The sequence below is a fragment of the Microchirus variegatus genome (assembly GCF_963457635.1).
Source record: "Microchirus variegatus genome assembly, chromosome: 8".
NCBI classification, from domain to species: domain Eukaryota; kingdom Metazoa; phylum Chordata; class Actinopteri; order Pleuronectiformes; family Soleidae; genus Microchirus; species Microchirus variegatus.
This window is the reverse complement of record NC_139809.1, coordinates 22525031-22551840: the sequence shown is the minus strand read 5'-3', so window position 1 is coordinate 22551840 and position 26810 is coordinate 22525031. Positions and strand designations below refer to the sequence as shown.

Genomic DNA, 26810 nt, shown 5'->3' with positions numbered 1-26810 from the left:
ACATTTTAGATGTTGCTTAATATAATATTGAACTTATTGAAGTAATTTGAACCAAGCATATTTTTAAGAATGTGCAGTTGCACTTGTATATAACTATAAACAAATACATGACGAAACATACCTGACAGAGTATTGTTGATTTGTGTAAGTTGTTTTGTGTAGCTTCTCCATGTCACCTTTACTTGATGCTTCGAACAAACCAGCAACCAAGTTGACTTGCAGAATTGTGTAACAGTGCCTCCTGCTGGCGGTACCCTAGCACTTTGGTAATCAGTCATCTGCTCATTATTCTCTCCACCATCAACGTGATTGACTGTGAGCAGCATTGCTCACAAAGTAGAGGGCTAAATTGAATTACATTTTATGGGGATGGAGGTTAGGCCCAAGGAACAACATTTATATTTCGGACGTGATGTGGACATGGATTATGGATTCAGGATTGAGAGGGGAAAAGTGAGGTAGTTGTGAGGTATTTGGGAATGCATTGACATGAGAGAGCAGGGCAGCATTGGCAGAGGTTTGTCACATTGCACTCCACCAGCAAATCACTATATCCAAGTCCTTTTTCCCAGATTCATTTTATGGAAACCCTAAAGGGACATTTGGGGAGCTTTTACTTTTACATGCAAGTTTTAGCGTGTGCACGCATTTAATGCACAAGAGAGATTAATATCATATCATATTATCATATTCATATCAGGTCACAAAATCCATTCCAGAACAGTCACAGGTATCTGGTCAACTTCATGGGTATAAGTGGATGTACACAGAGTGGATTTCACATCAAGAAGATCATTTGACTCTCCAAGAATTTGATCCAGGACGTGTTAAACTTGTGAGCATGTGAAAGAAACCTGTGTGTGCAATAGAACTCTGGCAGTGACCCCCAGTGTGCTATCCAAAGTGATATTCAAAGATGAAAAGACATTGAGTTGAGATTGAGCATACACTGAGGTGTTTAATAAAGTTGACAGTTTCTACTGCTGGGGACTTCACAGGAGAACAAATTCTATGTAAGAGTTGTTTACTTCATTTTATACAGAATAAGAGAGAGAGATCACCTAAAATTACACATGAAAAGCCAATATTTGTACTTTTGTGAATAATACAAATTTTGTACAACAATAGCTAGCATAGTATCTTAATTCTTTAATAAAGAGTTCAATTGAATATTTATAGTATGATTAAAATAAAATAAAACACATTCAAGGGAAATAAAATGTCAATTAACTTAAAAATCTCTTTTCAAATTCCAAACAAATAATTTCATTGTTGGCAACAAAGTCCAGCTTGTGCCGCCAAACGGTCTGAGCGTCCAAACCGAAAAAACAGCTTCTTTAGTTAAGTGAACTATCAAACTACAAACACTTACCAAACACATAGTTCTGTTTATAAAAGCCAAGAAGCAAAGCAGTGTACTCTCGCACAGCAAAGTGAAGAAAGTCCTCTACAAAGATTTCATTGATTAGCCTTTCCTTTCACATTCATCAGTTGATACAGAGCCCAGAGGAGCAGAGCAGATCACAGTGCATTCATCATGGATTTTCTTGTGAGTCTTTTTTTTTGTCTGAGGAAAGGCAGGTGTGGTCACATTTGAGTGATATCTGCACTTCCTGCTTTTTAACAAAGAAATACAACTGCTGTAATTTCCTCTTTGGGATAAGGCATTTTCCTAACTGTGCATATCGACAGATAAACTACAAAATTCCCTGATATGTTCATCAAGTGCTGTGTGCTCAACTACGAGGTGTTAGTTTGTAGTTTTGTTGTTTATTATTGCTTTTTCCCACCTGCTGTGTTACACTGGATTAAGTTATGAATTACTATACATTAAGTCAGTGTTGTGTGTATTTATTTTATTTTAAAGAAGGCAAACAATTGTGACCCAAATCACAATATAAATTGTGCAGACTACTTTACAGAAAAAATACTGTATCTGTAAAATCTGATATCAGCATTTAATTTGGTGAATGAATTATAATGTTTGGTGGATAAATTAGAACTTAATTTTAACTAATGATTATTTTTATAATTGATTAATCGGTCCCAAATGTTCTTGATTAATCGACGTAAAAAAAAAAAAAAATGGATGATGTTCTCAAATGTCTCGCTTTGTCCACACACCAAAAGTATTAATTAATAAAGTGAAGCAAATAGAATCCATCCATCCATCATCTACCGCTTTATCCTCCACCAGAGGGTCTTGGGGGGTGCTGTGCCTATCTCAGCCGACATAGGGCGATAGGCGGGGTACACCCTGGACAGCTCGATTAAATATAATAATAATAATATTATTAATATCAAATACTCATTCAAATCAATCAATTATAAATTTAGCTGACAATTAGTTCAAAAATGTTAAAAAAAATGTTTTTTGAAACGCATTAACATAAATCTGAACTAAAAGATTGGGAACATTTTGCCAATTTGTTTGGGGGATCCAAACAAATCTCTTGTGACCCATCTGTGGCTCCCAATCCAAAGTTTGGAAACCACTGCATAAAGTGATGTCTATTAATGTATTTAAACATGAAGTGATTGCCCCAGGGATCCAAATCAAATAAAAATGTATTATCTGCATCCTGACGTACAGCAACCTCCAGTTGTGGCACAAAAACAGTCTTTCCTCTCTGCCCGTCTCCCTGTCATGACATCATATTCTACATTTATCTCATGAAGTGAGATTTAAACTGCATAGATCATTATGGGCTTATACTGAGAACTAATGTGTTGTGGAGTAATGGGGCAGAGAGAGAGAGAGAAAGAGAGAGGGAGAGAGAAAAGAAACCTGGAAAACACTCACAAGATCAGTCAGAGTGAATGCACAGTGATGTCGCTCTCATACAGCAAACTTCTCACACACGTGAGTTTGAAGTCATTAACACTGCACTGTTGTTGTTGCTGTCAGAATCATGACTCAGCTGCTGAAATATTTGCTTCAGTGATGATGGAGAAGGAAACAAGTCACAGCCTCACCTTTTTCCCTAATTTTTTCAAATTGTTGAGGTTATCATCCCGTGTCTGCGACACCTTTTGTGTACATGAATTCAACTCCTTCAGATTTTCACTTCTCTTGCTCCTCCGGTTCTTAGACCGACAGTACATGTAGGCCTAGTATTTATAGGGCATTGATATATTCATATATATTCAAATTTCTGGTGCCAATTAAAGGAAACACATGATCTTTTCTAAGTAGACTGCAATATTTACAACCACACATGGCCAAAGGCATGATGAGTTTTGTGTTTCAGCAGCAGCATTCAGCTTCACCACACTTTTTTGTCTACTGTTTAAATCCCATGCCAGGAACAGGCGAGCAGAGACGGCCTGAGATTTTGGGCATGTCTTTGATTCAGCTACATGCTACAACAATAGATGATTCTTCTATGTGGGACAAGGACCTTGGGTTTGAATGTTGGCAGTGTATTCTGCAGCTGCTGGTGTACAACTAAGACAAGCTAACACAATGAGAGGGAATTAAAAAAACAAACAAACCCGATTTCCCCCATAGCCTTGTGATCATCCTTCATAAATATGAAAATAGTACAACTTCAACCTCACAGCATTGTTATAACAATGTGTTCAGGACAAACAGTGACCACTTATACAGAGAGAAAAAGATGCTCAGGAGGTTATATTGCTAATTCAATTTAGGAGATTACAGTAAAATGAACACAATAGTAAATATTGACCAGTGAATTATTAACTTTTGTTTAAGGGTCTACTCTTGTAAACTTGGCTGTAATCCACAAAAATATACTTTTCTTGAAAACGGTGCTTATACAGTACATTCAGTATGTATTCACACATATTAAAGTCGCTATTTACACAACAAAACAAAAAAAAATGTTTGGCTCAAATTGTCAATTATACAAACAGAACAGCAAATGTTCATGGCTTTAGATAGTGATTCATGATGTGGTTTACATGACTTTACACTGTTTGTAATGAAGCACAATGAAAAATAAAACTATGTGTGTAATGTTGGGAAACCATAGCAACTGTACAGAATAACAGAAGAGAACAGCTTTGGCTTATATTACTGATGTACAAATGTGAAGATGTTGCTTTTTCTCACCAGTTCAACTGGACATGTTTGCTTTATACCTTAAGTGCACATTAGACTGCATATCCTACTTTTTTTAAATTATAAAATGAATCGTATGTCATTATTGCAATAAATTCTGTTGCTATGCTATTTTTGTTTTCACCTCCCCAACCTTATGTTTTACATTTATTCACTGAAGTATCCTCAACTGTTGTTTCTTGTGTTCCTGTATAGCCTAGTATTGATGATCTCCATGCTGTCTTTATCTCCTGATCAACTCTGTCAATAAATCAGAGGAGGCCAGTGGAGATAAAGGTCTTGTGTGGTGGTAACAGCATAGTCTTAAAGTGATAGTTCTTGCAGTTAACGCTGTACGTGAGAGTCCTCGGCCTCTGAAAGCAACACGACTTTCTCTGATTGTTTGCAACATGCAAGCACAACAGCAACAAACAGCATCTACATGTAAGAGTCTGACTAGACCAGTGAGTACAATAATCTACCTCCTATTGTTCAATAGTTTTCTTTCTCCTGCAGAAGTCTGGATTGCACCAAGTACCTGAAACCACCTGCTTGGGCACACTATAATTCAGTCCAGCTAACTGAGATTTCTTTTTAAATCTTACTGTATCAGTTTGATAATTGGCTTGAGATTACATCTCAGTCGTATAAAACTGAAATGGAGTTGGATAATAGTATCGTAATAACAATAATAATAATAGCGCTAAGGACCCTTGTTCTTTCTTTCATCTCCATGTCTAACCCCTCCCTTTCTCTGATCGGCTGGTGACTGGAGGCTTGACTGGGACACTTTATGTCACCCACGTGTCCATGCGCAGACGCTTCACTGTGGGACTCTCTCTGTCCTCAGAGCTGGCAGGGGGTCTGCCCAGCCCCAGCGGGGAGTGGAAATCTGGCCGATGGTCTTCACGATCGCTTCCATCATAAGAGCTACAGGAGGAGCTGAGGCTGTCAGCGGGTGAGCGCCCCAGAACTTCCTGTCGGCTGGACCCTTGCTGCGGCTGCTGCTGGGGGAAGCTGGACGGGGTGACTCGTTCCCGTGGTGGTGAAATGGGTTCCGATTTGATGCTTTTGCTCTGGCTGGTGCTGATGGACAGGCTGGAGCCCTGAGTTAGGTGACCTCCACCACTGAAGAGGCAAGATAGGACAAGAGAAGCACAGTTTGTCAGCTGTTTGATACTTAAACACATGACTAGATCGCCACTTTCAACTCACTTTTCAAAAAAAAACTTGAGGGTTAGGGTTAGGGTATTATCTGAAATGAAATGTAATAACTGTATTTTAAGATCATGTAATAAAAAGCATAAACAGTAGAGAGTATTTACAGTGTATTGTCACTCTCTTTTGAGAAACAGAGCACAAGAACATCTAAAAAACAAACTTTTCATGAGTCCAGAGCAACAATGTGTATGCAGGATATTGCCTAACAATATTTCAATAGTATGTATATCGCCAAGCCTTACTGAAATGTGAATTTGGAAAACAAGCACAGTGAAGCAATATCAGACCTGACTGAAGGAGCGTTTTGTGTATAGAGCAGAAGAGCAGGGGGCGGATGGGGACAAGAAGGCATTTATCCTGTCAAACTACTGAAAATCAGCACCTTTTTGTGTTTCCAGTCATACTTCACCCTGCCCTACAAACACAATGTTCCTGTTGCCTGCATCTGTATTGTCGTAAGAGTAAGAAGAATGCTTAGTGGAGTGCAGGACTGATCTAAACACTGCTATACTGAGAAACTGACAAGGGTTTGGATGTAATGGACACATATTTAAGTCATTCACTACATCCATCCATTATCTACTGCTTTATCCTCCACTGGAGGGTCGTGGGGGGTGCTGTGCCTGTCATTCACTACAGTTAAACAATATTATTTTCACCTTTTAGTGCCAGAATTGTATGTTGTGAGCTTGACTGCAAGTCACTAATGTAAAATATAATTTTTTTTGTTCTAATCTTGATCATCACTATTATCAAAATTGACCACAATTAATTAATGTTTGATTAAAATGTGCAATACTATCATCATATATCATTATATGTCAATAGCACACAGTTTCCAATGTCTACCAAAAATACTGTATGTAGTTGTGTGATTCAACATAAGATCACAGAGCACAGTGGGTGTTGCTTTTATGTGAGGGTGTCTGGAGAGTGTGCTTTTGTTTGGGAGTGTGTTACTCACACCAAAGAATTAAGAGCTGCTTGGCTCAGTTGATGCTGTTGCCATGCCGACATGGAGCCCAATGAGAGCCCAGGAGAGCTGAAGCCCTGTAGGGAAGAGATATCTGCACTGCTCAGGGAGTAGTCTGTAAAAAAAAAACACAAGCAGCCACACACAGTGAGAACCTGCTCACATTTGCAGCTCCGACACCGTGTGCTGCTGAGAAACAGAGCAAGAGCCAGCGTGTTGTACACACACCGTCACAGCTGAGGTGGTTGTTTTCAGTGTGAGGGGAGAGCAAGGCTACACTCACCAGCAGGGTTGTAGGAGGAGGGCATGCCTGAGTAGACCAGGCCCTGGGGGGGTAAACTGGGGGTGGTAACAGACACGACTGGTGTGGCCAGCGGCTGGGTGGACTGGGAGCTGCTTATCCTCTGGGTGTTCTAGAAAAAAAACAAGAAACAAGAAAAAAGCTCTCTGATTATAAACCTATGTAGGCATAACCTTAAAAAATAAGACATCACATGTCTAATTTACACAAAAAAAGTTGTAGAAATAATGAACGTGTAATAACATCAACTACCGCAAGGTGGTGTTGTAGCTTTATTGAAGTTAAAATCCAGAGGTTCTAATTTTCTTCATTTGAGGACCTACAATGTAAAAAATAAATATTCCACTGATATCTTCATACATTTCTCTTGGAATTATTTTTACATAAATTGTGAAACTAATCTACATCTACAAGTGAGTTGAAGGGAAGGGATTGTTCAGAGATTATTATTATTTTTTGTTTATTTTTGTCAAAAACTCTGAGAGAATATGCTGATGAATGTCATTAATTACGTTATAATTTGTAAATTTGTAGTAATTTTTCTATCCTTAGTGAAAAAAAGAGGATGTAAAATATACACTATTTCAGATTACAAAAGATTACCATTCACTTGCTTTTTTGTGCTATTCTATTGTTTCCTATTTGTACTTTGTATTTGTTGTAAAAAAGTAAAAAAAATAGGTCTAAATATATCTCATTTTTGATGCATGAATGTGGAAACTTTTAATGGATGTCCTGGTCTTGTACCGAGTATCCAGAGAGTTGCTGTTCTAATCTTATAATCTGATTCAATATTGACTGAAATATTATGATGAAATATGAAATAATATGAAAATATATATATATATGAGTAATATATGTTTTTTAATAATTAAATGAAGTTCTCTGATTTTTCAGCTTCTTAAATGTGCATATTTTCATTTATTTCATTAAAACAAATTATTGAATTATTTTGAGGTTTAAACAAATGTTTGCACGACACACTGATCAACATTTTTATGAACCAAACAAATAATCAATCAATCAAGAATATAATCGTCAGCTTAATCCATTATGAAATCAATTGTTAGTTGCAGCCCTAAATTTACTATTAATCAATTATTTATTGCAATCATAAGCTTTAAACAGGTAGTTGAATTTAAGTCTTTACAACAAATTATTCAAATCGTATACAAAAAAGAGATACCATGAATATTAGGTGGGAAAGTAGTTTGTGCAAAAATCACAAGACGTGACATGCAGCAATTATTCATCATCAGGAAGTTGAGATTACAGCAGCAGAGCACGAGTAAGACAAACAGATCGGTTCATTATCAAATAAACTCCTCTCAGCTGAAAGGTGCAAAGCGATCGTATAAATGGCACATTCCAATTCCCAGTGTGACGTTCAGAGGAGCCCCAGTTGTTTCCAGTGCCGTGGCATGCAGCCCACAAAAAACACACAAACAGATCTCAGTGTGGTCATGCAGCAGACAACGCATTGTGCTACGCACGCTTATCAAAAGTGGAGAACTATACCCCAACAAATCCTCTGAATACAGTGTCAGGAGCATATGTGCAGCTGCCAGCAGTTACTTTTGAAGCAGCATTGCATCATCAATTGATTAATGGCCTTGCATTGTTCCAACACTCTGCAGCCAGATGAATTTACCAAACCCAAGTATCTCACACAATGATATCATTTCACATGATGTCACCTTCTCTTTACGGAAAAAAAAAAAAACACTGCCAATGATTTGTATTGTATTCAACACAATTTAATTTCTCAATCTTTTCAGACTGTCACTAAAATATAAAACTGTGCTTTTCTTGCTGTCTCTCTCACTAACACACATACACTAAAACAAATAGACACAGACTCCGGTTAATGACTTAATGTGACGTGTTGGGATCAGGGGTGTCTTTTAACAGGCTGAGGCAATTTTCACAGGCCAAACCCAAAAACATGCAGTGACAAAACATTGTTGTTGGTAATTATTGCTGCAGTTCTGAGCGACAATCTCCAGTGTGAGCGCTGCCTTAAGTCTTCTGTATGTGTGTGAGCAATTACTGGAAGCGTGTTCACATCACAGCCATTTGCCAAAACTCACCAAATCCACTTCCTCCTCCTCTGACTGGTCCCAACAGAGGAAAAGAAGAAAGGTAAAGTTACAGAGAAGAAGCAAAGCTACTCGTAAATCCCACTTGAAAATCAGGTTTTCAGCCAGCTTTTTATGTTTCCCAAGAAAAATCAATATTATGGAACGTAAATGTATGCAACTAGTGTCTATTGTTGTGTAAATAATAATATGAGTTATATACTAATGTTCACACACACACGCACACACACACCCAAGTGTGCAGTCAAGTTGCAAAAATCCTTATGGATATTAACTAATGTTCACCTGATTGTGAACATGACACCTCATAATAATCAGAAATGATGCAGAGTCTCCTCAAGGCGGATGCACATGTAGAGGACTGAAACATTACTTGGATTTTTCTCACTCAATCAGCACTCTCCTGACCTGACAAGATGCTCACTGACCTCCAGGTAATTTTATGTATTTTTTGCACAGTATTAAGCATTTCACATCCTCCCTTTGCTGAAAGACAAATCAGAAGCCCATCTTCTTTTTTTCCTGTGCTGTGGGACATACTCTGACAAGACCTGGGGTCTCATGTATACAAGAGTGCGCAGCTTTCATTCTGAAAGAGGGCGTACTCACACGAGGGCGCACCTTCTCTTTATACACCCCATCAAACGTGAAACAGAGCGCAGGTGAATGAGTAACACACCACGCCCTCGTTCCACCCACACATTAATATACAAACGCACGCTTGGATATAGGATGTGTGGGGGTTTTGTCAAAACTGTGGGAGGAGTTGTTTGTCAAAGTTTAATTTTGAAGAATAACAATTCAATACAGAGAGAGACTCTGTTTTTCTCATTTTCCGATTTGTGTGTATGTGAAAATTATAAGAAGGAATTTTTGCAGTTTTTTGCGATATGTGTGGCCATGGTTACTCGAAACTCTTAGAAAAGTCTTGGCCGGCTATTCCCAATCAAGACTCACGTTCTGATATAAGATATGCATCGTTTTCTGTGGGAGGAGATACATGTCAAAGTTTTGACATTGCAAAGAAGAACGTATCCAAGATGGCCGACATCGCTTTTGGGTAAAATTCGCATTCGTAGACATGTTCAGGGACGTTGTCTTGTGTCACCTGTGAAGTTTCAGTCAATGTATGGCAAAGTTATAGCGCGTTCCGTGTTTCGCTGCGAGCCCTCAAAAATCGGCAAAGTTCCGATGGCTGCCGTGGCCACGCCCTTTTAAATCTGGGAAAAATTCTCATAACATTTTATCTTGGATGGGTCTAGTACACATTGACGCCTTTTTTGTGTTCCTAGGATAAACGGCCTCAGATTAGTAAGCTCATTTATGAAACTTGCAAAACGACAAAAGATACACCAAATCCAAGATGGCGGACTTCCTGTTGAGTTGAGGTCATGGTGTCAAGAGGATTTTTTGTTCGTTGAGTTGAGGTCATGGTGTCAAGAGAAGTTTTGTTCGTCTCGGGCCGGCCAATATACCCACCGATTTTCAAGAACTTCGGCGAAACTAAATTTCTGCACGCTCCATAGGGACCTGACCTGTGGGGGCGCTGTGAGGCATTTTGCATTGGTTTTTGACAAGTACATTTTATCAAATTTTTTGCCAGTTCTGATGTGCGTGCAAATTTCCGTCCGTTTTGAAGCACGTTTAGGGGGTCAAATTCAAGTTCGAAGACGGACAATAATAATAATCTTAGCAATTTCAATAGGTTGCGAGGTCCCTAATAATAATAAATGTGTCAGTGTCACGCGTCATCATCCAATTATGCACACACGCATTACGCACAGAATAAGCAGATAGAGCTCATTGATTTACTGTTTAATGATTCATTACTGTCACTGGTTGTGTTGTTGACACTGGGGAGGGAGGAAGAGGGAGGAAGAAGATCCTAGTGTGCCGGTGTCTCAGGTGTGTCGGTGTCTCCAGTGGCTGAGGAGCGCGCACCTGCATCACCTGTCTCTCCTGATGAAAGGCGTATGGATTAAAATGGGATAAGAAAATGTTCTACTCAACATTCAAGTCCCATTTACTTACAACAAATTAGTTTGTGAATGTATTTTGGAGCGTTTAAAACATTGTATGAAGTGTGTGTGTTTGCACGCGGGATGAGTTTTGTCTTCAGTGTCCTCTGATCTTATCCACACATGTTCAAACGTATGTGGTGTATCATTGTTGTTTGTCACAGAATAATTCATGTTTGTCACTGTAGACACATTAATAATAATATTTTTAAACACTGTGATAAGTTTCAGAGCTTAATATTGCAGCATCTCCACCTGACAAGAGTTTGCGGAGCGTTCCGCAAATTCTCACGGCAGCTCAAGAGTTTGCGCTGCAGACCGCAAGGTTCCACGCCAAGTACATTTTAATAAATGCCATTGTGCGCGTGAAAGCAAGCGTACGCACGGTTTATACATGAGGCCCCAGGACTGTCTTAATACCCACACTCAATCAATAGCAGCAGGAAGACACGACAAGGGCGACAAGATATTATCTGGCTCACACCCTGGGCCCATGATTAAGTCTTCATCTGCACTCTGTCACACTGAGATGTGATTAATTTAAAACCATTATGGCCTAATGACGGGCTGTCGGTCTGTAGACCACGCCAAAGCCAGCACCCAAACGCTCCTTTCTCTCAGACAGAACAGAACCATTGCAATCTCCCACCCCTGTCTAACCTGCTTCAGAAGACTTGCAACACAACCCGTCCTCTGCAATATTTCACATACCAGAGACAGTTATTCAAACACTGACCCAGGTGAGATGAGGCTTGGAAAAAGAGGAGTAACCTGAGGTTTATTTCCCCACTTTCCTTTTGCTGACAAGACCAGTAAAAAGTTGGAACCAGTACGGAGTAGGAGAATCTAGTTAAGCCCCAGAGTTCACTTTGGTCAGAAAGCTCTGCAGATTAATTATTATAATTACAGAAACCCTCTCATTTAAATGTGAAAATCTAAACTTTGAGGTTAGACACCTGGCCTCCAGATTGAATGAATGTCTTATTTTTTTCAATTTTGAAAACAACATAAATAAAACAAACATAAATAAATAAATAAATAGACAAACTAATCTAAAACTGAAATAAAGAGAGAAAAAAATTGACATTAGTAAGAAAAACGTGCAAACTTATTGAGCCCTACACCTCCTTTACATGATGTCATTTTGAAGCTTTCCGATTAACATAGTCTCATAAACTATTCCAATTAAGCAAAAAATAAATGCCGAAAGAGACACAGGTCAGTGTTCCATTATACAGCCATTCGGTTTGTTGTCTATTAACATCCATTTAATAATATTGTGTACTGTAATTTTTTTAATAGGCCTATTCCTTTCAGGTCATGATATTTTTTGGTTGAAATAACTTTTGGATACATTCAAGTGACATTGCCACCACCATTTTTATTAAAGCGACACAATGTAGTATTTCAACCTTCAAATAGTGTCTCGAGGATTATTTTGATGATTCATCAACTTATAACGAATGTCACCTCTGTCAAAGCCCGAGCAGGTCTGAATTTTGATGGAACTTCTGGTTTTCGGGTCTGTGCCACAAAAAGAACTACAACGTTCTACTTTACTGCATATGTAATTTTGAAACCACCCTCGGAAGGTGATAGAAAAAGAGACTGAATAAGGGAAATTATTGGTCTGGCTTTCACTCTCTGCCATTTGCTTTTCCTCCACTAGCGTAGGGATACTTGATTAAGAGGAACATGGTCCTGTTACTATTGGTCAAGTCAGTGCAAATACTTTGCTTGTTGTGCGGCCGTGTTACTAAAGACATCTCATCCTCTCGTTCATCTCGTTCATAAATCAAATGTGCATAGCTAGCAAGCAAGCTATGGAAACTAAACATGTTTATTCTCTAATATATTGAAAAATAAAACAATGTAATCATAAGCTATAGTATACCTGGTCTGAAGACATGTGTTTGTGTACATTAGAAGTCCTGCTTCAAAGTCCACCAGTATCATTGGCTTGTCATGTGAACATCCTGTTTACACAATCATGTGCCTATTGTGTACCTGAATAATCATGTCAATAAGTGTGGAAATTATTAAGCTATCATTTGTATCTGAAAACACTGTTTTAGATGAAAAATTGTATGTAAAAGTGGCAGAAGTATGGATGAAGCCATACATAATAGTTTCTTGAAGAACACAGCAAGAGAGGAGTGCTGCTCAGATGAGGCCTGAATACAAAGAGTTCAAGTCCCACTTGGCAGATAAAGATTGTCCTTGGTGAGGCCTAGAACAACTTCCTACACTGATGTGATAACATCATAAATGTGTGTAGGCAACATCATGTTAGGCAGTCAGCTATGGGAGGATGTACTCTGCCTTGCAGCAGAGGAAAGGACCTTTAAATGCTTCTGCTGCTTGTGTGCAGTGGTGTGGTCTGTACTCACCAGTGGGGGCATCATCCCTTTGCTCAATGGAGGGATAACAACCCTTAGGTCAGGCTTGCGGTTTCCCATCCCCATGTTCCCTGGAGGTGGTGGAGACTTGGTGGGCATGACTTTACCCAGGCCGTTGCCACTGGCTGTGCTGTGGAGGCCCGGGGAGCCCCTGGGGTTGACAAAACCATTCCCTGCAGAGGCACAAAACGACAGAAACACATCATCAAACCACGGACTGTGACTGACAAAACACCACCAGTCATCAAGCGAACCCCTCTCGTACGTGTTGTTTTTCCAGCTTGCTGCAGCACACGGCGTTAAGTGTTTCCAACCCTCTGGGAAAGTTTTAATAGACTTAGATAATTATCCTGCACATTTACAATAATAAAATGTCCATTTCAGAATTGATGAGCCTCTTATTTTTATTGTGAATGATTACATCAAAGTCACTTCCTCGTATCCTGGGAGATGAGGAGCAGTTCACTGTCAAATGAAGTGTGACTGCTTAAAAGAGATAGCTGAAGTCGTTGCAAATGAATAAAAACAATTAAAAAAAAGAACCTAAGTCATTGTTTTTTTTACTTTTACACTTTGCACACAAGCAATAGCAAAGTGTTATAATCTTCTCTCAACATTCACATCTTGTTGTGCTGGGTCATTGTGTGTGTGTGTGTGTGTGTGTGTGTGTGTGTGTGTGTGTGTGTGTGTGTTTGTGTGTGTGTGTGTGTGTGTGTGTGTGTGTGTGTGTGTGTGTGTGTGTTGTTAAAGTAGTTAAAGTTCCCACCAACACACTCACACATGACCAAACAAAAATATCTATAACTGTGACTACAGAGATTCCACAGAAATTAAATTGAATAGACACAGAACAAATTGTTTACCCAAAAACCGTTGCTCTTTAAAATTGAATTTGCATAATGTTGTAAAAGTATCATTTTGCCACTGTAACAAAAACAGCACAAGTCGTAAAAAAAAATCTCAACAACAACGGGAAAAGCTAATGAATGGTATCTGATGCCGCTTCAACAGATCAGTAGCACTTCAACACATTGCCGACATTGTGTTCAATTTACCCCAGCGAAGCACAAAGTGTGTGCACAGGGAGTGGCCTCTTGTGTGGGGGACATAATGGAACAATGGACACTCAGGCTGCAGATAAGGACAGCAACAACTGTGGTCAAATAAACAAATGTTACACCTACAATAGCATCTCACAGCTGAATCAACAGTGTGTACACAACTACTGCCATCAGCACTGGTTTTGATCAGACAAAACTACCCCAGATTTAGCAGAGTAAATGACCAAGGTCTTAAATACCGGACTAAAGCAGTGGATATGTTGTTGTTGTTTGAAATTTGTGATTAGTGTCAGTAAACTGTGATTCCGTGGTACCATGGGAAGAAAAGCTGGCCACATCCTACCAACTGAAGAAAGCCAAATACCAGGACTTAGTCGACGAAGCTGTGCTAAAGGGGTGTTATGCAATCAGCTATCCCATTGAAGTCGGCTGCCGTGTAAGTTGATCTATATTTTGTTGTCACTAATGTTAATAAGCATACAATGTTATGCAGAGGTGTACGAAAAATGTTTTCTTCATCCTAAGGGGGGCATGACAGAAAATAATTGAGAAGCACTGGACTGGACCATCAGTGAACCATTACTGATTGATCGTTGATCATTTAACAACATAACAATACACATTAAGCTTGTAAGGGGATATGCATCTGGACATCTTTAAATTACATCTGAATGTAGAATTTTTTTAGCTAGCAGAGCACTAAAAAGCAAAGGTTCGGAAGTGTATAACTCCCACAGGAAAATGTCTTGATACAATGAGATGATGTCTTGTTTTAACGAGAAAGGTTGTTGTTATAATGAGATGAGTATGGAGTTAGATTTGTGTATTTATTATTCAATTATTCAAAAAAATGTTTGCTTCAATCAAAAAAAATGTCTTCAATCAAAAAAACCTTCACTTCAATCAAAACAAAACTTTTTAATCAAAGAAGAAAATGTTTGGATGCAAAAAAATATTTGAGACTCAAAAAAATGCATTTGAACACTGTTTTTCTTTGATTGAAAATGTTTTCTTTGATCGAAGTGAAGGTTTTTTTGGTTTAAAGTAAGTTTTTGATTGAAATAATGCTGTTTTGCGTTTGGGCCATATTATGGGTGGGACATTTGTGTCTTAATTATTCAATCTCAAAAAGGGTCAGACATGTTTGAGTGACAAGTGTTTACACCAATTATGTCTTTCTGACAAGCAAGTCATGGTCGCCAGCAAGTCAGGTCGCAGTGCAGTGGCAAAACAGTATTAAAATGATTTGTGTCATGTTATTATCCCACTCTGTTTGATATTTCGATTAAACATAATGCTTGGTGTTAGATATCTCACGCCGTCATATTGTCAGGCTCGCTAGCACGGTGCACGAACGGCTAGCTGTTAACCCATGGCTCTGCACACTTAATGAATTGTTTATTTTACTTAAGTACAGAAGCTTGCTATGTGCTAGTGCTATGTTATGTTATAATAAGTAACGTAATTAGTGATCAAACAACAGTCCACAGGCCAACTGTTGCCCGCAGCCCTGCCTGTTTAGCAGCAACAGGTAATGCAGAGCCTGTGTTCTCACACAGCCCACAGTAGCTACAGCTGTTTGACTATCTCGCGCTCTCTCACGGGCGCTTCACGGGTAGTGGTCTCCCCACCATCAAACGCTCACAGACATAGAGGCAGATGCTTTTATTTTGAGAGCGGGACATACTTATGCCGTTCCGTGCGGAATCGACGAACCCGCGGCCAGTGGGGGCGAGAGAAGGCGCATCGAGTACACATGTCCGCGGCCCCGGGAAGCAGCGAGATCTGGGCTGCGGGCGCTGTAAAGCAGACGGCCGGAGCCGCCTGCCACCTTCGCCCAGAGCCTTTCCAAGCCGGCCTAGAGCCGGTCGCGGCGCACCACCGGCGGAGGAAATGCGCCCGGCGGAGGGCCAGCCGACAGCCGGGGCGAAGTAGACCCCGCGAGGGAGCCCTCTCCGCACACTTGACCCTACCCAACAGGCAGGGCTGCGGGCAACAGTTGGCCTGTGGACATCGTTGGTGTAGACACTTGTCACTCAAACATGTCTGACCAATGGGGGAGCACCCGCCCACTGCGGAACGTTTTTGTCAAAATGATTCAATCAAAAAAAAAACGACTTCAAAACTTTTTTCACTTCTATCAAAAAAAAACATTTTCAATCAAAGAAAAAAGTGTTCAAATGAAATTTTTTGAGTCTCAAATATTTTTTGCATCCAAACTCTTTTTTTCTTTGATTGAAAATGATTTTTTTGATTGAAGTGATTTTTTTTTTATTGAAAATATTTTTTTTTTTTTTTTGAAGCAACTTCTTCTTTGATTGAGTTATAAAGACACAAATGACCTACCCATAATATGGGCCAAACACAAAACAGCATTACTTCAATCAAAACTTGCTTCAAACCAAAAAAAACCTTCACTTCGATCAAAGAAAACATTTTCAATCAAAGAAAAACAGTGTTCAAATACATTTTTTGAGTCTCAAATATAGTTTTCTAGAAAACCTTGACAGCTGTGTGTGAAACTTTCATGCTAAAATTCGGAAACTGTCTCATCTCATTATAACAACAACCTTTCTCGTTAAAACAAGAAATCCTCTCATTGTGAGAAAACGATCTCTTTCCAAAAATCAATGTCATTCCCAACAAGAATATTTCTCGTTTGGAAGAGAAATGGCTCAGATGCTTTTTTGCTTTTTACTAAGACATGCTGTAACACTGTCCTCAAAACCTGCATTTTTCCGTCAACGTCAAGGCATTTTCCAAGTAAACAAATACATTCTCAGTTTCAATAAAATGCACCAGTTCATGCTTTCCTCCACTGTCCATCTGTCCTTTCAAATGTATTTGATGTTGTAAACTAATGACAATAATACTGAATTGGTGTCATTACAAACATAGACTGGACTTCATACAGCATGATGTGCTTGACACTGCCAGTTTGTCACAAGGGATAAACAGAAACACACTCATTGTCACTATTGGCTAATTTAGATTCCTTGGATTAACCCACCTGACTTGCATATCTTTGATATGCTTCTTATTACTAAACAGCACACCTCTTTCAAATAATTGCCAGGATGGTAACACAGGTCTGAACAAATACTTGGTTTCACAAACCTACTCCTGAGGCAATAAATGAGCCACAAGAGCCAGCCAGCTTTACAGCCAGGACGTTTTAGTGCCGCTTTCCTTATGTCTGCCCTCGTTCTACATCCAGACTTGTCTAACAGACTGGTTGTATGACAATAAATCCTCCCTGGCTGGAAACGATGCATGTGGAAAGCTGTTTGGTTTCTGTTCATTGTCCTAAATTATTAACAAGGTCCAAGAAGAGGTGTTACATAAGACTTGTGTTTACACCTAAAACATCCCCTTTTCATTTTAAGTTCAAGGAAAGAACACAGTGACTTATTATGCCCAACATCCCACGTGTGTCAGGCCCAGGCTAAATGAGAAAATGTCCTGATGAATGAGAAGGCTATTATAGGAGTTTTCACATGGTAGCTGCCACACACAGTTCTGCTGCAGTTGTTTCACAAAACTGAACCAAACAACAACTCAAATGCTGACACCTTCTGGCAGAGGATTCTGACTGTGCCGCAGTCAGAATTGGTACCATGCCCCAAACGTTTTTTTCAAAATGCTGATTGCAACCCAATCTGGAGTACTAAAATACAATCAAGTAAAATAACTATTAATTGATTACATTTTAGAAGAGTATTAAATCCGTCTAACTATCTATTGTGAAAGTACTCTGTCTTTTTTTAACCTCTTCTTCACGGTTGCCCCCGGAGCCGGGGGCAGCATCAGACACAGCGACAAAAGTGTCATAAAACCATATCTAACTTTAACAAACACAGACATGCTGCATACCCACAGAAATGTCAGAAACTCAGCTAAAAGCTCATATAAACCATTCTTATGTTCACGAAACACAGTTAAAACACAGACTGATCAAACCAGCAGGAGCGGAGCTAAAACGTTACAGCGCACACATTGAACCGGAGAGTCAGCGTGATTATGTAAACAAAAAAAACACGTGTCGACTGGACAGCGGATTCCAGTGGTACCATTTTTATCACTCTACGACCAAGATTCACGGATCCAGGCCCAAAATAAGAGCAAAACAACAACTGACTTTCAAGAAATATAAGCAGAAATGTCGTCTTACCTTTGCTGTTTATCAAAAACGAGTTATTTCCACGGGAACAAAACCACTTCTAATGAAGAACTACACTTTCCAGCATGCTTTGGGAACAAATCCCAGTCTGGTTGATCATTACAGAGCGACATTAGATCGTTCTGATTAGTGAAGGAGCGAATGTCCGCACAAATGCATCATATGCATTTATGTCCTTTTGACTCGCTAATGAAGTGATTCACACACATTTGGAGACTGGGGTCTGATTCTACCGGTTTAGAGGTTTAAAATGAGCTGTCAATCACTCTAATTGACCAAGGTAAGCCAGAGCTATGGCGCTGCGTAACTGAAGACGCTGCAGAGTCACAGAGTTGTTGCACCGCACAGGGAGCATCCATTTACAGCAAGTTATCATACTTTTTTTTTTTTCAAAACAAGTTCTTTTCCGACCTGTAGTGACATATAAATAAAATGAAATGGGTTTTTAATAATTTGGTACCTAAGAAATCTCAAATGGCACAGATGGTGCCAAGCTGTGCCAAAAGAGAGAACACCGGCATGAATTCCACCATGTTTTGTTGCTGTCTTTTACAATTTCCACTAAAATAGGAGCCAGTTACCTGGATTTTTTAAGGTAACGTTAGCCATTAAAATTTCCGATATCGATCAAATAGGTTGAGATATTATTATTCCATTTAAGCACGGTCAGCTGACAAAAGTGATGCACTGCTGCATCCCTTGGTGTGCAGCCTCTGCTAAATTCTATAATTTGTTGCTAAACACTCTTGGTAACTTCTGCATCCATCAATTGAAGAACATCTCTAAATCTTTGGCTGACAGCTTACCAGAAAGTCGGGCTGGCTTATTGAAAACAAGGAAGTATCCATATATATAGTCACTTTTTCTGTGTACCAGCTTCTTCTATTTTTCCATCCTTAGAAAACATGGCATCTCATTTCATTTTTACGCTGACGGCAGTCAGATTTATGTGCCACTGAAAAAGAAAAATGCCTGTCTGCATCCACTTTTATTATGTCTTGAAGACATCAAAGCATGGATGTCACTGAACCTTTTAAAATTTAACGAAAAGAAGACAGAAGTCGGTGGTGTTCGGTCCAAGCGGCTCTAGTGAACCTAGTTTGTTGTGCAGATTGGCCTACATAACATTTTCAAAACAATACAACCTTTCAAGAAGGCATTCCATTCTGCACACTATCCTTTTCTTCACCAACAAAGATCAACAACAGTTGGTGCTGGGTTTCTATCAATCAAAATCATTCAAGGTCACAAGTGTGGTGACATTCTTAAAATGACCCAAAGAAGTACAAGCACCAAGGACCTTCCACTTTCTTTTGACCATCATTCACCATAGTAATAGATGGCAGGTAGAGTTACTGTTACTCAGTAACAGATATTATTTAAAATGTGAAGTACCACACAAATGTACAAAGTAAAATTACAATTAAAGAGTTCATAAAAAAACTCAAAAAAGTACAAGTACATAAAAAAATATTACTAAGTTATGGCTGTGCAAGTGAATGCAACTCATATCTATAGTATTAGTGTTAAGTCAAAATTATAGCTTGACAATTCTATCTATTTTAAAACTATACATTGAAGTAACAACAAAATGAGTCTCCTGAAAGTTTCTGAACCAGACGGTTGATAAGACCAAGAGTGGATGACTTATTTTCAAACAAAGATTACTCAATTAGTTGATGATTAATCAATTACTAAATGAATCTTCCAACTAAAATACTATGGAGTTAGATTTGTGTCTTTATTATACAATCAAAAAAAAGTTTGCTTCAATCAAAAAAAACGTTTTCAATCAAAAAAACATTCACTTCATTAAAAAAACCTTTTCAATCAAAGAAAAAAAATTGTTTGAATGCAAAAATATATTTGAGACTCAAAAAAATGCATTTGAACACTGTTTTTCTTTGATTGAAAATGTTTTCTTTGATTGAAGTGAAGGTTTTTTTGGTTAGAAGCTAATTTTTGATTGAAGTAATGCTGTTTTGCATTTGGGCCATATTATGGGTAGGACATTTGTGTCTTTATAACTCAATCAAAGAAGAAGTTGCTTCCAACAAAAAAAATATTTTCAATTAAAAGAAATCACTTCAATCAAAAAAATCATTTTCAATCAAAGAAAAAAAGTGTTTGATTGCAAAAAATATTTAAGACTCAAAAAATTTCATTTGAACACTTTTTTTCTTTGATTGAAAAGGATTTTTTTGATTGTAGTGAAAAAAGTTTTGAAGTCGTTTTTTTTTTTGTTTGAATCATTTTGACACAAATGTTCCGCAATGGGCGGGTGCTTCCCCATTGGTCAGACATTATTGAGTGACAAGTGTCTACACCAACTGTTGCCCGCAGCCCTGCCTGTAAGGTAGGGTCCAGTGTGCGGAGAGAGCTCCCTCGCAGGGTCTTCTTCGCCACCGGCTGTTGGCTGGCCCCCGCGGGGCGCATTTCCTCCGCCGGTGGTGAGCCGCGACCGGCTCTAGGTCGGCTTGGAAAGGCTCGGGGCGAAGGTGGCAGGCGGCTCTGGCCGTCTGCTTTACAGCGCCCCCCACCCGGACCTCGCCGCTTCCCTGGGCCGCGGACATGTGTACTCGTCTCGCTGCGCCCCCCCCCCCCCCCCCCCCTGCTGGCCGCCTCCTCCTCACCGGGGGGAGGTTCGTCGTTCCCGTACGGAACGGAATATTTATGTCCCGCTCTCAAAATAATAGCACCTGCCTCTGTCTGTGAGCGTTTGATGGTGAAAACAACATTTTCAATAAAAAACAACCACACTTAATTTTTTTCCTTGATTAAAATTTTTTTTTTTGATTGAAGCAACTTTTTTTGCGATTGAATAATTAAGACACAACTGTCCTACCCATAATATGGCCCAAACGCAAAACAGCATTACTTCAATCAAAAACTTGCTTCAAACCAAAAAAACCTTCACTTCGATCAAAGAAAACATTTTCAATCAAAGAAAAACAGTGTTCAAATGCATTTTTTTGAGTCTCAAATGTATTTTTGCATCCAAACAATTTTTTTCTTTGATTAAAAAGTTTTTTTTTTGATTAAAGTGAATGTTTTTTTGATTGAAAACATTTTTTTTTTTTTTGATTGAAGCAAACTTTTTTTTGATTGAATAATAAAGACACAAATCTAATAAAGACCATAAAGGCCATCAAGGACTTGATCAGCACAGATATATAAAATGGTCATCCTTGGCTGAAGTTGTCTTAGTGGTCCACTATTTTGATAATTGATTTAATCGGTTTGGGTCTTTTTTTGCTCTTTGAGTTTTCAGCTTCTTAAATGTTAATATTTTCTTGTTTAATACTCCATTAAACAAAGAGTTATATGATTAATTTGGTTTGTGAGCAAAATGTGAGATGTGAGAACATCATAATTTTAAGGTTTGGGAAAGACTGATCAACATTTTTTAACATTTTCTGGACATTTTGTGGACCAAACAAGTACTCAATTAATAAAAAAAGATGATTAATCAATTAATTTTCAAATGATAAGTCATTTAGGCAATGACGTAAAATAGCAATTTAGGACGTTGCACCTCTGTGTTTCTCTGGTTTTCAGCTGCCAGTTACTTGAAGTTTCACTTTTTGATAGAAATGCACAGCGAGTGAAGTTACAAGGAGGGAGTTAAACTGCACCTGCCTCTCACATGGCACATTGCAGCCATGACAGGCTGTGTGGTCATTGTGTACTGAGTACTTAGTAGGATGTGATGACCTGAATACCTTCAGGGTTATGCTGGTCCAGGCATCTTACAGACCCTCTCCAGCCTTATAAGGGCTGCCAGGGTATTGGGGTGTGGGGTGTTGGCTAGACAGATGCACATGTCAATGGAGGGAATGAAACAGGAGGGAAGGCAAGTTTGAATGAAACTTTGTGTTTATGAATTTGCCAGAGTCAGATTGGCTGCCAATGACCTCACCTGCCTGTGAAACTACAAATGTAGCTCGTCGACACCAAGCATGAGGTGGAAATGTATTTACTGAATACAGTGTGTCTGACTTCTCTACACTAGGTGGCAATATGCCCCCTTAGGCATTTTCCAATTGACCTATTACTTTTCAGACCAAAACAACTTAGACTTAGCTCTTGATGCCCAATTCTGATATGCTGCCTCTACAGTTCATGATATTTTTGGAGGAATTGCTTACATTGTATTTCAAGTGACCCACAATTTGAAATCCTCATGTACACTGCTTGAGTCCTCCTCCTCCATTGCACTGGTTGAAAGACAGTGATGTGATTATAGATTGTGTACAAGTGTCATTTGTCACTGTCTTATGTTTAAGGAAGCACAAGTCACATTAACACAGGAATATCTGATATGTCAGCTTAGGCTGAATTTACACTGCATGGTGCAAGTGACCTACTTCTGATCTTGGATACAGATATCGTCAGAACAGTTTCAGGCCTCATTTGTATGTGGAAATAAGATATGAATCTGATTAATTTGTGCATTTCCGTCCACAATATAAGCAAACAGATCAGTCAATGCAACTTGTCCGTCCTCAAAAAAACAAGACAATTAGCAAATTAAGTTAACACACTTACAATCACATGACTATTTCATCATGTGCAATGGAGAACAAGGACTCAAGCCAGTGGACTCAAGGTTTCATGCCTTTTAAGATTTTCAGGCAAGGATTTCAAAATTGTATAATAACACCACTGTCACTTGTTCCTGCCAAAAATAGGCAAAATTGGGCATCAAGAATGCAGTATAAATGCAGCCAATGTGACTAGGAGTCACATATTGGATTCAGTACATGTAACAAGCACATCACTCATGTCTTCTATTGAGAGAAGAAACATGCGAATTCTGTCTGCATGCAGTATAAATACAGTCAGGCAAAGGCAGTCATTATCAGTCACTGATAGTGGACACAAACTTGAACCAATCACATATGGACACGCAACTATCCAGCTTGTGTGCTAAGTAGGAAGCTTATTGGGCAGAGCTACAGAGAGCTTATGAATCTCTCCAGGAGGACTTACTCGCTGGGCTGGATCCTGCACCACTTGGCACTGAAAGGTCTGTGGTATTGAGCATGCCACCTAATGAGATGTGTTGAGAGTGATATGATTAACCATCTGCATCCTTCTGTATGCTAGCAGAGAGCATGTGATGGGGATGCCAGACCAGACATGAAAATGTCATGTAGATCTTTTTCACTGCGCACATGATAAGATCCCCCCTTCTCATGGTGGAGAAGTAGTGCACTATATGGTCAAAGAAAGTATAATCCAATATTCACTTTCTTTGAAATCAGGAATCTAGAGCAGCTCTTTTTACCCAGTAAATGTTTAAAAGATTCACCCAAAGGAAACATTGCTTCAGTTTTTGCACTATGTTGATCCAATATTAGCTATAGCACGAAAAAAATAGACAACTAACTAAAATAATCAAGCAAGGGGAATTATTGTGAAAAAACAAGCATTAAGTAAACCCCTGTGAACGGGAAGGTGTCAACCAATTTCTGATACGTGTTCACATTTGAATGAGGCATTTCACACCTTGTTGCATGTATCTTGTGCAGAGCAGCCAGATCTTACAAACACCATCTGCACTGACGGGAGTCAGACCAGTCATACAAGTACTCTCGGCAACATCATTTTTCCACAATGGTGACACAGTCCAAAGTGTGATGAGGAACATTTCAAGGTGTGAAAAAAAATATGTCACACAAATACAGTAAATCACCCATACATCGAAGGCTTAAATCAACAACAACAACAAAATAGTCTATTGAGAATCAACAAACATATTTTTTAAGTGTTTTCCCCATTTAGAAGCTATACCTCTTAAAAAGCTGAACACAGGCGTTTGTTCAGAGCTTGTGAAGTTTTCTTTTAAAAAGGTTTGTGTACAAGGAGTTTTTCTTCACATGATGTGTGGGTCTAAGGAGAGAGGGTGTACTTGTACAGACTGTAAAGCCCTTCAAGGCAAATTGTGTTGACATGTTTCTGACAGGACAGTGATAACATGTACATTATAAATACATAATAAACTTTATCATATTCTCAAAATACAGTTCTTCCATTTAAAAATAAATTATATCTGAATACACAAGTAAGAAATAATGACACTATCTATAAATATGGTCACATTCTGCTGCAGCAGATTATCAAACTAAAATTAAATCTGTTTTTTATTCGATTCATGTTGACTGTATCTGTGAAGGGTTATCTCCTGTGAGCTATGGGCAACTTGAGTTATGTTAAAGATGTTTCACCTCTCAGATGATCCTAAGGACCTTGAAAACTGGGTTAGGGGTTAACAGCCTGCTTTATTTAACATAACAACTCTAACAGCTATCTAGCCTTCAGGTGCTAAGGATCCATACACATGCAAACATTTCATTTTTAAGTGAGAAATAGTTAACTTTTTTTTTATTATTATTATTTATTACTTATTGTCCACATGGAATCAGCATTCTAGGAGCACTGGAATACAATTTCTAGAAAACGGGTCCCAGAGTGGAAAATTCATCATAGTCATAGCCCCACTTCTCTTCTTCTTGCGTTTGGAGATTGTTCTGTTTGCTTTATAACTTTTTTCTTTCCTTAATCACTCTGGCTTAGTTCAATCTGTCTATGTTTCTGTGATTGTATATGTTGCAGTGTAGACATATTCAAATAAAGACATTCTCCATTTTGATGTATTTCTATAGCAGGGTTACACCACGTACAGGCTTGGCATATGTACTCGAGTCATATTAGTGTTTAGCGTCACATTGGGGGGTTTCATGCCGATGAATATTTTTTTTTTTTCATTTATAATTTTATGAGCAAAACCAAAAAAAAAGATGTGGATACAACTTGAATACCATTTTTTTTCCACTCATTAGATGGAACTGAAGAATCCTCTTGGGTGAGAGGTGAAATGTCTTCAGCTTTACTCAAGCAAGTCCAATCACCTACAGCTGACTGTCGATGATTCCTCATATTTTAAATCAGTGTGTAAAAATTATAATGTTTTAACCTACAACTCGGTATCAGTACAGCAGCCAATAAAACCAAAGAAATATGTCATATGATCATATGTCTAACATTTTGTCTCATGATATATACTGATATAACATGGATGTTGTCCAGCACCTACAATAGTCACAGTGGGACACTCTTTCTTGCAGAGTTTGATGAGGATATTGTTGAAAACAATGGGCAATGAAGTAAAACATTTTAAACCAAGGTTGCTCTTTCCAATTGTTTCCCATCTGCATGCAAAGTGCTACGATCACAACAATCTACAGTGGTGTGGTCCATCCTCTGATTGAGCTGCTTTACTAACCTGCATTGCCTGCACTGGTGGGCCTCTGGGGGCCTCCGTTGGAGCCCACATTCCTGAGCAGAGAAGCCTGTGGAGGGGACAGCATCCCACTGTCACTCAGAGAGGTCGTGGCTACTGCCAGAGAGTGGCTGCCCAGAGTTCCTCCCGGCTGGTACATGGTATTAGGATTGGATACAGGGACAGCCACATGCATGGAGAAGCTCTGCTGAGGCAATGCTGCGGGCTGCAAGAGAAGAAAACAAACACAAAAGCAGATATTTACATACAAACAAAAGGAGGAACATGATGCTGTGATGATGAAGAAGGATCAGTGTTTGTGGCCAAGGCATCAAAAACATAGAGCTACCCTTGACAATCATCTTTAATCATCAAATAACTTCACAAAAAGGTCAGGGAGAGCTTATGTCAGAACAGCAAACAAATTATGTATTATGCATTTAAAACTGATTATCATTTACATCATTCATATACATTTAGCACATTTTTAGTGAAAACCCAACAACAAAAACAGACAATTAAATAAATCTGAAAACATGCATTTATGTGATCACTTTGACATTGCAGCAGTCAGCACTACACATTAGCATTCTAGGAACCCCACCATGTTAGGTGTTTCTCAGTACGACAGACACGGGATGATGTGGAATCACAACCACCAACTCATGACTCTCTTGCATTTACCTACAAAGTGCTGACTGTGCAAAGCATAAGTGAGAATGACAGGTGGCAGTGAGAACGATTCATCATAGCATTATCCAGTGAGCCAGTTGAGGTGTTATCATTAGTTGGTTAATGGCAGAGTGGTGCTCTTCAGGTCAGGAACACAGAGAAAATGACTGCTTAGTATAAGCACTATGTTCTTGCACGTTTCTAATATTGTCACACATGATAAGATCACAAAAGATCTGTGGTGTTTTAGACAGTGAGCCATTGTGCTGCTTGATGACAGAGAGGGAATATGCTAAATGGTAACGTGGTGCTAAAGAGCACTTTGCTGCCAAAACTAGAAAACAAATTTTATGCTAGACTATGGCCGAAGTGCACTAATAGAACAATATAAGGGGGACAATCTAAATATTACAAGCTATACAAAGCACCATTTCATTGTGATCTTTTCAGGGTGTGTCAAATTATCATTTGCAAAACAAATCAAAAATCTATTAAAAAATAAAAATAAAAGCTACTGTCAGTTTTTTTTTTACTG

General features: G+C 38.9%; 1 protein-coding gene across 6 annotated transcripts in view; it reads right to left on the bottom strand.

Annotated features, from left to right (window-relative positions):
• Positions 1-2550: 2550 nt before the first annotated feature.
• mef2aa (myocyte enhancer factor 2aa) overlaps positions 2551-26810 on the bottom strand; it is a 99321-nt gene continuing 75061 nt past the window's right edge. For all 6 annotated transcript variants that reach the window (XM_083894142.1, XM_083894140.1, XM_083894144.1 and 3 more), the window contains 6 exons: positions 25607-25829; positions 13069-13250; positions 8652-8675; positions 6544-6673; positions 6252-6375; positions 2551-5194 (listed from right to left, as the gene is read on the bottom strand). In XM_083894142.1, coding sequence (XP_083750268.1) covers positions 4858-5194; positions 6252-6375; positions 6544-6673; positions 8652-8675; positions 13069-13250; positions 25607-25829 — 1020 coding nt within the window. In that variant the 3' untranslated portion in view covers positions 2551-4857. The remainder of the gene's footprint in view (positions 5195-6251; positions 6376-6543; positions 6674-8651; positions 8676-13068; positions 13251-25606; positions 25830-26810) is intronic.